The 14,981-nt window shown below is 36.5% G+C and overlaps 1 protein-coding gene across 2 annotated transcripts in view; it reads right to left on the reverse strand.

The window, feature by feature from the left end:
• Nucleotides 1-14,981, reverse strand: part of nvd (cholesterol 7-desaturase nvd) — a 410,950-nt gene that overhangs the window by 57,559 nt on the left and 338,410 nt on the right. For both annotated transcript variants that reach the window (XM_070112982.1, XM_070112983.1), the window contains exon 5: nt 6,052-6,178. In XM_070112982.1, the coding sequence (XP_069969083.1) occupies nt 6,052-6,178 (127 nt within the window). The remainder of the gene's footprint in view (nt 1-6,051; nt 6,179-14,981) is intronic.

Raw genomic sequence — 14,981 nt, forward strand, 5'->3', positions numbered from 1 at the left:
CTAACTCAGGCAGCGATGAGCCTGTATCCGGTTTGAAGGGGCAGCGTAGTTCCAAATGTATTATTGGTAGGAAATTTGTCCAATGTTCCATATCGATATGGTGTAGTTTGTAGGTGTCTAACTCCTATACATTGAAGTGATATTGAAATAGCGTAGATTCAAATTGATACCCTAGGTCCAAAGTTATATCGGTGGGAACTCCAAAGGCCACCTGGTGAAACGGTCGATTACTGTAAGACAGGCCAGGTGTTACGCTGGTTTGCGAAATATTATGGGTACTGATGTACTGCTTGGCGAAACCGTTTGGCAATGAAAGGTCGTATGCGATCGGTCGAGTACATATACATATACATATATACATATTTTTTCTGATAGAAGGAAGAGCAAACATGATTAGCTTCAATGTATGTTTTACTTGTTCATTGAGGTAGGATTAGGGCTCTTCATCTGTGGCTGGATCAGTGGCTAAGTCGTCACAGCTGATTGCTTGACGAGTTGGTTTCGAGGTTATTGCTTAGATGTAAGACATTATATCGGCAATAACATTTTGTTGACCAGACACGTGACAAAATGGATAAAAATAATTGCATTTTCTTTTGACATTACTCAAGTATACTCGAGAATATGTTCCCAAATAATTATATAAATATATAACTCAGACACTGACTTACATATTCGACATAAAGTCTGCTAGAAAAACGAAAATCATTTATGTACCGTATATAGAATTTTGAATAATTCGTGGACCAACTTCACAAATATTCAGAATTAATTTTGCTAAAACATTTTATATAACGATAACATATATAAAAATGGCCGAAATCGAAGTTTGTGCATCATATAATGGATAATAATGTAGATTTTTTTCGCAAAATTTTTTCAAATAAAGTTTTTTCAACACCCGAAGGTATTTGCCAAGCTTTGGTTTTTGGAAGTTTGTATTAAATGTTGGGTTAAACCTGAATTTAGCCCTTCCTTACTTGTTGAACATGAGATGGTATAAATCCACGATGCATTTGCTCAAAGTTTCATTCACATCACTTTATTGGTGCTTGATTTATATTCTGTAAAGTAAAAGATTCATATGGAATTTAAATTTTTTTATAAATGGGAAGTCGGCCTGGTTGTGACCCAATTTCACACATTCTCACAGCGTGTCTGAGATATAGGATTTCACCTAAAAGTGGGCGGTCCCACGCCCGTTTTCCAATTGTGTTTTTAACCCATTCTTTAGGTTCATATACGAGCAACACTTCAAGCTCTTAAGCTGTAATTTTTTGGCTGTGTACTTTTATGTTTTTATTTTAAAAAATTCTTGAAGTTTAATTGATTTTTTTTACCGTGTTAATACAATTTTTAGTGATTTAACTCTGAGTTGCAAGATAAATATTAAATGTTCTTAAGTTTTGTGCAGTATTAAAAAGTTTAAACTTTCGAATTTTTGGTGCCGAGTCATCTTTTTGTTTCATTTTGTTTTATTTTCTCATTTACTTCTTTATTCACAGCTGTGTTGCGTTTAGCTTTTTATTTGTTACAGTGCTTCTAAAACTGCTCGCTATATTGCTTTTTCAAACTGTCTTGGTGGTTTTAAACTTTGATAAAAAAAAATTGTTATTATTTTTGCGTTTGTTTTTAATTGAATTTATTATTATTACTATTTTATTAACACACTAATTTAATATATATCTATTAAATTTTGTTCTACTTACTATTTTATTTGATCTTCATTATTATGTCTTGTAACTTCCCCAATTGTAACATTAAAGGCGAGTTAGATCGCTACGTTTCATGCTGGCTTTGTGATGGGCTTGCCCATATCAAATGTGCTGGACTGACAGGTAGAATCTTAGATTCTATTCTCGACTGTAAGGGATTGCGTTGGTCTTGTTTAAATTGTAGATCTATTGAAATCGATCTATTTAAAGTTTATAGGGAGACACGCAATGGCTTTAATGAAATCGGTCGAGATCTTGTAACCCTCACTGAAAAATTTAGGCTCTACGAAAAGTTGTTCAAATCTTTTAAGTGCCTGAATGATTCGCATGAATCCTCCAAAACTGCTCCTAAGCGTAAACGTCCTTCCGATGAAGTAACACTTAGTTCTTCTGTACAGAAAAGAACGTCTCCGCCCAATGACCTAATAAATCTCTCTTCTCCTTGCCCTCAAGGTGATAAGCCGTCAACATCCAAAGAGCTCAATTCCCCAAAAGCTCTATCTAATAGTAATAAGTGTCTTACAATTCCAGGGGCTCCACCTATTAACTTAGTAGCATCAGTTAATAATTTGATAGTAATTCATCCTAGAAAGTCTATATTTATTTCGAGACTTGCCAAAGATACCTTGGTGGAGGATATTAAATCTTATATTTCGTCACGTTTAAAAATCGATGATATCAATATCCGTAAATTTAACTTCAATTATGATAGAAGTATATCTTCGTTTAAAGTAGACGTAACATTCTTGACTTGAAACATTCAAAAAGATCTTAGATAGTTCATTCTGGCCACCTGGGGCTTTTGTACGCGAATTTAAACCTAAACTTAGAAATCAAACTGAGGAAAACATTGTTAAATTACCAAAAGTAACTACCGATATAAAAAACTGATTGGTAAAAATTCGTTAAGCATTTATTATCAAAATGTTTGAGGTCTTAATACAAAATTAACCAACTTGTATTTGAACAGTTCCAATTTTAATTTCCATATAATTGGATTTACAGAAACTTGGTTAAAACCTCACATTTTTGATAATGAGACTTTAAACTGCGAGTTTAAAATTTTTAGATGTGATCGACTAAACAGAATCGGTGGAGGTGTTCTATTTGCCGTGCATTCCTCTATCCCATCTGAAAATATTCTTGTTTCAGGGACCGACTCATTTGAATTTAAATGTATTAGAGTATACGTTAATAGTTGCTTTATTTATTTAACCCTATCTTATATACCACCCCATTCGGACTTATCTGTATACATGCAGCATGCTTCTTTAATCAATAGTACTACCTCGATGGCAAATAATGCAGATTCAATAATTGTATTAGGTGATTTCAATTTACCGTGTGCTTCGTGGTAACCTTTCGATGCCTATATCGTGCCGATTTGCAATCGGTCATGTTTTAATGAGTTTTTCGAAAAAATGTCCGATTTGGATCTGAACCAAATTAATTTCATTCCGAATAAATTTGGTAAATGATTAGATTTAGTATACGTTGATACCTCTTCAAAGTGTTCCGTTATTTAGAGTAATCCTTTTGTTCTGCCAGAGGACTCATATCATCCTGCTTTGGAAACATCTGTCGAAATCTCAGGCAATGTACGGGATAATAATCATCAAACTTCGTGCTTCTGTAATCGGTTTAACTTTGCAAAAGCTAATTTTAAAAAGTTAAATACAGAACTTTCTACAATAACATGGTCTAATTATAATGGTGACATTAAATTGAGTGTCTCTCATTTTAATAACATTATTATGAAATTATTTGAAAAGTATGTTCCACTAGTAATTGTTAATAAAAGCAAAAGTATAAGTCCGTGGTTTTCGAAAGAGTTACACAAATTGAAAAACAGAAAAACGAGCCTTTAAACATTTTAAAAAAAACCGGTTCACTTGTCGACTATTCTAAATATTCTCTATTGCGTCGACAATATTTTGACCTAAACAAAAAATGTTATAATAATTACTTAAATAAAGTAAAAAAGAATATTATAAGTAATCCAAAATCGTTTTATGATCTCGTCAACTCCAAACGCCGGATTTCCAAATATATTTACTTGCCTTTGACAAGGATATTTAATTCCTCTCTTAAACACGGTGGTCCTTCAATATGGAAACAGTTATTTATAATTCCTTTGCATAAAAGTGGATTTAGATCCAACATTGAAAACTATAAAGGTATCGCAAAACTATCAGTTATATCTAAACTTTTTGAAGCTATCATCACTGACATATAACCTTTTCGATATCTCCGTTAATTTCCTCATCTCAGCATGGATTTCGTAAAGGGAATTCGACTATAACAAACTTACTTGAATTTGTAAACCATGTATCATTGGGTTTTAGGGAACATAAGCATACGGATGTTATATACACAGACTTTAGCAAAGCTTTCGATAAAGTAAATCTCTAGATTCTCATACATAAACTTGATCTGCTGGGCTTTCAGCCAAGATTCCTTCAATGGGTATCTTCCTATCTTTATAATAGAACACAACGAGTTATATTTGAGGATACACCTTCAGATACAATTAATGTTTCTTCAGGTGTTTCGCAAGGTAGTCATCTTGACCCGATTCTGTTCTTGTTGTTTATTAACGATATCTCTTCAGTAATAAAATTCTCAAAAATTTTATTATACGCCGACTACGTAAAGCTTTTTAAATCATACACTTCAACTGATTAAAGGTGTCTGTTGCAAACAGACTTAAACAATGGTGTGATAGAAATGATTTGCCATTAAATCTCAATAAATGTAAGATGATGTGCTTTTCCCGTAGATCTGTGCACCACTCTTCTTATGTAATAAAACACCATATTATAGAGCAAGTTTTTAACTATTATGTTTATTTGGGAGTTAATATGGACCCTAAGCTTAATTTTAGTCTTCATATTGATACCATGGTCTTGAAAGCAAAAGCTGTCCTCAGTTTTGTTAAACGTTGGTCTAAAGAATTTAGAGATCCCTATATTACTAAAACACTTTATACTACTTGGTTAGACCTATATTGGAATATGGCTCTGTTGTATGGAACCCTAGCTACCAAATCCATTCTGACAAGTTAGAGTCTGTTCAAAAACAATTTTTACTTTTCGCCTCAGCGCATTTCCGATGGAATTCTAGGGTAAGTCTACATCCATACACTAGTCGTTTAAAACTTATTAATCTACCTACACTTTCTAGTCGTCCCGGTTCGCCTTTCGAGGCAGTTTAGACCTTTACTGCTAAAATCCTGTAGATCAAATTTTGAACTAAACGAGCCATTCCGCCGTATATGTCATGATTTTAATTCTCATTCCAGCACATTTGACTTCTCTGACTCACTTTTCAAAATTAAAAAGACTTTATTGTTTTCTCTTAATAAATGAAAATGTAACAATTTATTATATTGTAACTTTAGATCTTGGCTGTTGAATTTTTTTTTCTGTAGCTGAGCAGTTTTAGATCTCAATACTTACAAAACTCTCTTGTCTTTTCTGACTCGGCTAATTCCGCACGTATGCGGATTGCGCTCCTCGCGTATGTTGGGCGAGAGGAGGGTAATCGTTGGGTTATTATTATTATTTTTACGCTAAATAAAGAAAAGTTTGAAGGACTTTCTTTGTACAAGTGTGGTTGAAATAGTACTAGTGGTTTGTGATATACTTGTATGCTTATTAAAGCTATTAGAGGGCGGGTCTACGACCAACCTGTACCAAATAACGATTTCGTATCTTAATTTGGAGCTTAGTTACAGCCCTTTGTATGTTTTTACTTAACGACATTTTGTGGGCGTGGCAATGGTCCGATTCCGCGCATCTTTAATTCTCCCTAGAACACGTGTACTATGTTTCATCAAGTTACCTCAAATTTGGTGTTGGATTGAACAATGATCCATGCCAAATTTCGTGAAAATGTCTTGTCAATTAAAAAAATGTTCCATGCAAAAACTTGATTTTGATCGATCAATCGTCCGATCTGAACAATTTGTTAACTGTAGGCTACGATGCAATACAATACGTAACGTAAATAAAATTGTAATAATAATAACAATAGCAGACACAACTTCGCTGTTGGCGAAATCAAGTAAAATAGCGGTTAAGCAAAATAAAGGTAATTCATTAATGCACGTAAACAAGTTACAAATTGTCGAATCAGTAAAAGTTGTATTGTAAATAAGACTTTAGAAAAACATAGTTTTATGTTATAAATATCGTGAATTTAAAATAAGTATCATTAGTTCAGTAAAAAAGGTCTTCGAGCGGCAAAAAAGTTAATTTGGTCAGGTAAATTATTTTTTTAAGTTCCAAGATGTGTATACTTTTAAAACTAATATGTTTTAGCATTTAACACTTACGCAGCCTCCCAGCGATGTTGCGCATACTTAAGCAGTAAACTCTTGTCTGGATTTTGCTCACTCGCAAACAAACACGTTTTGTGGACTGCAGAAAAGTGAGCCAAATCAGCGCCGTTCTCAGGTATTTCTGAAGAGAGACAATTATACAATTATAACTATGTGCACCATGTTGCGAGAGTTTTACAAATGAATTTATTATAAAATGTAATGATATCAACATAATGTTACGCCCAAATTTCTGTCGTTTTTCTTTAGTGAATTAATACACTTTTATTACTTTTCAGCATAATCTTAAACGTCAAGCGGGCGTGTGGCCATTTGTAACGGCAGCGGTCGCGCGTAACCTGACCTATTGGATAAATTAGAGAAATAAAACACTACATAATCAATATAATTTATTGTTTTTATTATTAAGAACAATATTAATTGTTATAGGGCATGAATTTGTCGAAAAGAAGCTTAACTTTAGATAAAAACAAATTTATGAAATGAAAAAAAGAACTTAGCTTATCTTTGGATTAAAATCCCAGTTTAAGAAACAAAAAACCATCACAGGTGCTACAAACTAGCTATAAATATCTAGTAACTATAAATATCTAGCAACATACGCTAATAATTAAACTCGCCTCTTAATACTGATCATTTTGATATACAAAATAAATGAACAAAACTATTACACTCTTTGCATTAAGCTTAAGTACTACGATTGAAAATATGTTTCCACCCATTTTTTTTTAACTTACAGATTGACATATTTATTTAGTACAAATTTTCCTAGAATAAAGAAAATAATAATGTATGTACATAATGTAAATGGAGCTGCGACCCATGAAATAATTTCACACATATTCCCATTTTCGCCACCAAACTAAAAAACCTAATAGGGGTCGGTGTCACGGAAATTGCGCAATTTGTGCACAAATTCCTACTATGCCCTTAAATACCACATTGTCTGCAAAAATTAATAATTCTGAGATGCGTCTTTAGTGATTTATCGACTTACAGTTGTTATATGTGAGCTGGGCGTTGTTATTATTTTTACGATTTCGCTCATTTTCAGTATTATGAGATCTTCTTGTACTTCCTGCATTAGATCTTTTAAGGGGCGTGGCCACATCTAGCCGAATTTGCCTATTTACAGTGGCTACATCCAAAGGAAGCCAAAGAATAGATGTACTAAGTTTCATCAAAATCTCTCAAATTTAACTCAAGCTATGGCTTGCACGGACACACAGAACTCCGGAAGTCTCTCGTCCTCCTGATAGTCTATATATACAGGTGATCCAAACTATTATACCATGTTCCGACCAAACATTTTAAGTGATTAGACTATATTTAATCTATTCACTAATCTAGACTTGTCTCACAGATGTTTTTACTTAAAAGAATTAACATCTTTCAATATATCAATTATAATAATATATTGTTGTTGTAAATATTTTCCATTTAATGGAAATAATGGGCGCTTTTTTTGTTTTGGGAAGTCGATTTCCAGGCGAACTCAGATGCTTTGCTTTCAAATTATTTGTTTGTTTACATAATTTTTCTCTATGTAGTATCTAAAAAAGCTGTGATAATGTGATACATTTCCCTACTGACAAACAGATGGCGCTTTAGCAGAGTCACACACGGATACTTCGAGTAGATTAGCTTCAAGTCTTTTCGGTGACGAGATTAACGGGTGACATATTGTATGGCGAAATCTCGCTTACTCTAGTAGATTAGTGAGATAATCTACTCAACCGTCTAAATCTTGTAATTAAGTGTCGATCGGAACATTGTATTATACTCTGTTGCATCATGTAGATAGAGTATCTAAATGGCATGAAATTTCGTTTTCACTCAAATTTTTTCATTAAAAAATATATATAATAATATTTTTTTTTAATTCAAGTTAATTATTTCAAAAATGGATTATGAAAGCTAAAATAACATATGAAATGTTTAATATCTATTTTATTAATTTTTCTGGTGAAAACTGCATCAATACTGGTCTCATCTTTTGTCGTTGGAATATTCTTACCATTAATAATTTCTAAAGAGAATTTATCTTTGAGAAATTGTAGTAATGGCGCAGCTTCTAGCAATGAAAAATTTAAATCACTCGCAAGAACAACCGGCTATTTATAATATTCTACGCGTTCTCCAATAACATAGTCCAGAGCATGTCAAACTAAATTCTATAATGGCAATAAAGCTTTTCAGATAAATAATTTGGAATACCTCATTGAAGCATTTGATGATAAATAAATAGTTATTAGAACTAATTGCTTACTACTGTTATCGTTGGGGTTGATTTTGCACTCAACTGCACATAAGTCTCTAATTCTTGCTGATGTTGATACCGTGACCGGTGTTGCTATCTATCGTAAAAATTTCCCGCCTGATCCTCTATAACCAGTGAAAGTACTGGAGATCGCTACATATGTTTTCCGCGAAATTGTAAATTTAAACACGTAACAAACAATCCCAGAAACAACCTCGACTCCGCTGCATCCACTGTAGACTCCTTTTCACCCACGACAAGCGACAGGCAGCTTCTGTCAAATATTATATTAAGTTACACACGTTATGGGCATAGTTATTTAGACAGCACACAAAGATGACGGCACGGCACCAAATTCTTGCACATTTTGAAGACAACAGCATCATATCAAACAGCTGATGTACCTAATTTCGTTGTTGCCGTACTAAAACCTATCACGTCAGTGAAATTTAAATATTTTGTTCAAAGTGAATTGTTTTGTGCAAAAAATAAGTAAATAGGTCGAATAATTTGTTAAATATTATTAATTGTTATTACATTACCAGCGCTATTTTCTGCTTCTCCTGGTAAAATAACATTAGAATTACCAGAGCATTGAATAATTTTACATTTCACATATTAGTGGCAACACTACAGCTGCCCGTTGTCGTAGGCAAAATTATAAATGGTTTTAACTTAGCGACTGCAGCAACTGCTGCTGCCGTAACGTCGTGTTGTATTCCACTAAATACTAATTTTAATTTATGCCATTGCCATATGTTTCAATTACGGGTGAATAAATATGAATTTTGGGTTTGTTAATTAAACTTTCAGGTTTTTATTGAAATATTGTTTACTTTTATATAAAATTCAACAAATTTGGTATACTACACTAATTTCTTTAGTTGAATAAATCCGCCAACTTCTTCCAAAACCACAGAAATTGTACAGGGTTTTCCAATAAGAGTGATACGATTTACAATAAAATACAAAAAAGCCCACTAATTGTTAAGGAAATTCAAAGGTTTTTTATTTATTATTTAATGTGAATAACAATCGACGCAATTAAGTTCTGAATATAACATACTTCAAATTGCCTCCACGATTTCTTTTGCAGGAACGAGTGCGATGAACCCAATTTTCGAGTACTTTTTCCACTAAATCGAGTCGTATGTCATAAATAGCACGTTCAGTACTGACTTCTTAAGCTTCTAAAGGTTTATTGCTAAATACCAATGACTTCAAATAACCGCACAAGAAGTAGTCCAATGGTGTTAAATCACAACTTTTTGGGGCCATTCAATGTCACAATTGCTTGAAATTATCGTATATCCAAACTTTTCTCGCAATATTCGGTTGTTGCAAGTGCTGTGTGGCACGTAGCCCTGTCTTGTGGAAACCAGATGCTGTCGAGATCAACTTCTTCCAATTGCGGCCATAAAAAGTTGGTTATCGTCGATCTATACTACTCTCCATTGAGAGTAACGGTGCCACCACCTTCATTTAGAAAGAAGAGCAGACCGCTGATTCCACCAGACCAAAAGCCACATTAAACTGTTAATTGAGGTGAATGTAATGGTTGCACAACTCACCATAACATTAACGACCATAAACCGCAGAAGCGCACGAAAGGTAGCAATTGGAGAACGATTATTTTGGTAGTGAAATTGAATAATTTGTAAACGTTGTTCTTGCGTATATCTTTCCATTAAAAAATTGCAGATCATGACATATTAAACGATACTTAGAAATCATACCACCCTTATTCGAAAACTCGATTTTTATAAGTCGGGACGGAGCAAACGTCATTCCCGGCTACCAATCGCAAAATCGCCCCATTCAGTGTATGCTTTGTTCAGCACACAATCAGCTTCTTATGTTACGACTTGTTTAAAGTAGTTGAGAATTACAAATAACAAGATATTAATAGAATAGCAGAATGAAAATTTAAGTGGATTCGGAATTGCTTAATAATTTTGCTGGTAGTTATGTACTTATGTATGTATTCCAGCTCACAGCTACCCTCTTTAGCATTCCTTTTCACTTTCAAATTCTTTGAACGGTTGCAAGAGCGCTCGGTTTCAAATGAATTCGTTAAAAATTTGAATTCTGTTATCTATTTTTTGTATGTAATATGCAAATATGTATGCAAAGAATAATAGAAATATTTTGAAAAATTGAAAATAAGGAGAAAATTAAGATATTCAGAAATATTCAATTTACATTTCTAATAACATATAGCGGTATTAAATGTAATAATATACCAGTATACATAAAAGAATTGTAATAAAATTGCTAACTTTACTTTTTTATATTAACATAAAATATTAAGATGCTCTTATATTTATTTCTTTTAACCGCAAAAGAGTTATTTCGAATATTATTTTATTTAAAATGAGAATTGTAATTAATTCAAGGATGTTATTATAAATAAACAGACAAAAATATGGAGTAAAGAAATTATGAATTTTTAATACTTAAAGATTAGGAAATTCCTGTTATAAATTTGGCCTCGAAAATATTAGTAGCGGGTATTCAATACATTCTGGTGGATTAGGGAATTCCCGTCTTAAGTATTTCTTTGAAACCATAAAGCGTGTAGGTATTATGCATATTGTTCTACCATATTCATGGTAATTCATTGCAAGCAAAATGTGATACCATCATCCCAACATACAAATGAAATATGCAACACGCTCTAAGTGTTGCGCAGTCGAACCGCACAAATATTTACGAAAATTTTATGAAAAGGAATGACAGAAAAACTCGATTTAAGTTGCTGGACTCTTTTTGTTCGTGTGAATGCGCAGAGCGACACCAAGTATTTGTAGATGGTAAAGTCGTAAGGAAAATGAGGATACTTCAGCTAAATTTAAACCACTGTGCCTTACTAAGCGAGCAATACTCCCAGCGTTCAGAAAGCACCTGGACCACATACATATCTGGCAAAGCTGCAATATGGTCATGTAAATACCAACCTTTTATATCCTGCTCCAAAGACCGAAGACCGTAATTGTTTCACATGGGCATGTTGGCAAAATCCTCCGCTTAACCCTCCACGAGGGTGCCGACTGGGAATAGATACCAGAGTTTCACGACGTAGGCAAGGACGAGCTGGCAGCAGTTGGCCCCTGTTGTAGCAATGAGGTATCTAGCTAAGCTCAGGCTTCCTATCTGGGTTTTCTGTACTCTTCAATAGTGCAGCATCCAGATAGGAGGTCTTACCATGGTAGGAGGTGTGTAAAGGGCTGGATCAAGGTGTCATGCGACCCGTGCCGAAAATTAACCTGGCTGGGGGCCCTTAAATAACCCAGTCTCGCAAGGAGCTTACGGATACCTGGCGCCCTCCGTAATAAGATAGCCTTACTTGCGTAGCGGAGGCTATGCGCAAGCGGACATAAAGTATGAGCCAAAATAATAATAATAATAATAATAATAAAAACAAAAAGGAGTCCGAACCTCCTTCAAAAAGGCCGGAGGGAGCTAGTTGTTCCCAGAGGAAAGCAGCGTTTGGCACGAGCTCGACAACAGCCAAGGCGAAGACAGGAGCGAAGCTTGGTCCTGGAGCAAAGGCAAACACCAAAGGTGCAGAAGCCAAGACTGGCGCCAGGAAAGCAGCAGCATTGAGGCAGCCCATACTAACCCCTGTAGCCAAGGCTTGGCAGCTAAGCAGGGAGATGCCAAAGTGATGCTGCCAGTAGTGGGCCAGCCAGAGAATGGCCTATCTGTAAGATTGACGACCCAGCGAAGGCAAGGTATGCAGAGAAGCGACGCGCTGCATACCTACTGGAGAAGGTGGAGCTGCAACCGCCAACCAATGAGGCTCTCACAAAAGAGCTCCAGGAATCCATTGATTGCGCGAGAGCTGACTTGCCTAACTTCAAGCTAGAAGCGCCGGTAGTGGCAGCTAAGACACAAAGGTCAGCTGAAGAGGCTAAGCCGTCAGCTGAGAGACCGAAGACTAAGGGCGTGACGCCCGCAAAATCTTTTGCTGATGTGGCCCGGAACCACATTGCTATTGGGGTGCTGGATGAGGATGACCCCGAAGGAAAAATCCCCAGAGCCCAATGGAAGTGGGTGCAAGCCGCACTGAAGAATGTGACGTTGGAAGTGCTACTTAGCAATCCAGGTCCACCCCCGTCATGTACGGATGCCGGATGGTATCAGGGTCAGATAAAGATGATAGCGTGTGACGACGAGAGATCGGTCCAGCTATATAAGGCCGCAATAGCTAAGGTGGGGGAGGTCTACCCCGGAGCGAGGCTAGTAGCGGTAAACAAAAAACATATCCCCTCCCGACCGAGGGCAAGGGTATGGATCCCGGCTACACCATCGCAGCCGGACCAGATAATGCAGCTCATAAGAGCCTGTAACCCGAATTTGCCAACTGGGGGATGGAGATTCGTCAGGGCCTTCGATGACCCCGCAGCGGAATCTGGTGTGGAGGCGAACCGAGCCACAATGCAGATTCTGTTGCTTCTAACAAAGGAATCCGTAGAACCGCTAGCGAAAAGTGGCGGAAAGATCAACTACGGATTCACAAAAGTGAATTTTATGACCTACAAGTCAGACGCCGATGCAGGAGAAAACTTGGCATCGTAATCGGAATGCGAAGTCGAGGAAGATCCAATGGAGTCCTCGAGTGATGTAGAGAACACTGACCAAGGTGAGTGTACTTCGGGGTCTGAGCTTGCAGACAGACACTCTAAACTTTACACTAATTAATGTGTCTTCTCCAAATTAATCTACACCACAGCAAACTAGCGTCTCTAGCCTTAGTTAACCGCATGGCTGAAGATCGGCCTGACTTCGTCCTCATTCAGGAGCCCTGGGTTAATGGAGGGCCTATTTGCGGTCTGACGACACCGGGATATAATTTATACGCGGATGTCTACGTAGGTAAAGCTAGGACATGTATATTGGCTAGTAAAAAGCGACACTACAGTAGTAAGCTGGGAGACGGGCGGGGCGAAGGGGTGAGTTGCTCTTTAATTATTTAATAGGAAATAAGCTTTCGTTATGCAACAAAGGTAGTACGCCAACATTTATAACCAGAAACCGACAGGAAGTATTAAATATAACACTTGTATCGAAAGAACTGGTGGATAAAATAACACATTGGAGGGTACTGGAGGAACATTCCTTCTCAGATCACCGCTACATTGAGTGTATAATCGAAGAGAATGTAGTGAGGGAAGAGAAATTTTGGAATCATAGGAAAACGAACTGGCAGATGCACATACAGGAGCTAAAAAAGCGTATTCCTATGATACCACCATTTCAACCAGAAAACAAATCATTAAACAGTTCACAGGTTCTTGTCGTCAAGCACTAGAGGTGGCGTGTCCATTAACGAACAGTAGGGGAAGATTTAGGCCCCCTTGGTGGTCTCCCATATTTAAGAACATGTAGAAAGATTGCAGGAACCAATTCAATTTTGCCAAATTATCCCAAAAAGATAGAGAGTGGGATAACTATTATAGCCTCCTACGGACATATAAAAAGGAGGAAGGAAAGGCAAAAAGAAATTCGTGGAAATTTTTTTGTAATGACATCGAGAATACGGCAGAAGCGTTTCGACTTAGAAAAATAATGACACAGTCGAAACATAGCATCGGATACCTTCAGAAGCCAGACCACAGCTGGACGGTGTCCAGTGAAGAGACTCTAGGCCTACTAATGGACACTCACTTCCCAGGCAGTTTCTAGAACCACATAAGGGAGCATATACTGGAGAATGAAGTGGGCTCAGAGTCCCCTCCCTAGACATAGTGTCAGATAGTAATGTTTATTGGGCGATGGCAGCTTCAAGCCTTATAAAACGCCGGGATCAGACGGATTATTCCGGGCTCAGGTACAGCAATCCCTGAGCTACACAATAAACTGTTTAACAACCATGCGTAAAGGGGCACTGCAATTAAACTATATTCCCTCGATATGGAGGGAAGTCAAGGTGATATATATACCAAAGGCTGGCAAAAGCTCACAAATTATTCCAAAGGATTTTAGACCAATTAGTCTTTTATCATTTCTTTTAAAAACGCTGGAGAGACTAATAGAAATACATATAAGGGCAAACTAAACCCAGGAAAAATGGCGGTTTCGCAGCATGCGTATTCTAAGGGTAAATCCACAGAAGCGGCATTAAGCTCAGTGGTAACTGAAATTGAAAAGTCTCTGGAAATAAAAGAATACACCCTTCCTAGCCTTCCTAGGCATAGAAGGTGCTTTCAATAACATCCAGCTGAAGACCATATTGAGCGCGCTTAAAGATCTGGACATCTCTGAGCCTCTTCGGAAATTAATTGTACAGATGCTCTTGGGCAGGTCATTTATTTTAACGTTGGGAGCTTTAACGATGCGCAGATCTGTCCGAATAGGTACACCCCAAGGAGGCGTGTTATCCCCACTTCTCTGAATCCTGACAATGAATAAAATGCTTGTGGATCTAGAAAAGAAGGGGGTACATGTTGTGGCCTACGCTGATGATGTGGCAGTTAGAGGCAAGTTCCCGGATACCCTCGCTAGCCTTATGCAGACAATATTAAACGATATTAATCGATGGGCCGTATCATGCGGACTGAATTTAAATGCTAGCAAGACAGAACTAGTATTGTTCACTAAGAAACCCAGTACTCCAGAAATCACGCCGCCATTTTTAAATGGCACCAGGCTAACGATAGGA

This window comes from Bactrocera oleae, chromosome 2, assembly GCF_042242935.1.
Source record: "Bactrocera oleae isolate idBacOlea1 chromosome 2, idBacOlea1, whole genome shotgun sequence".
Lineage (NCBI taxonomy): Eukaryota > Metazoa > Arthropoda > Insecta > Diptera > Tephritidae > Bactrocera > Bactrocera oleae.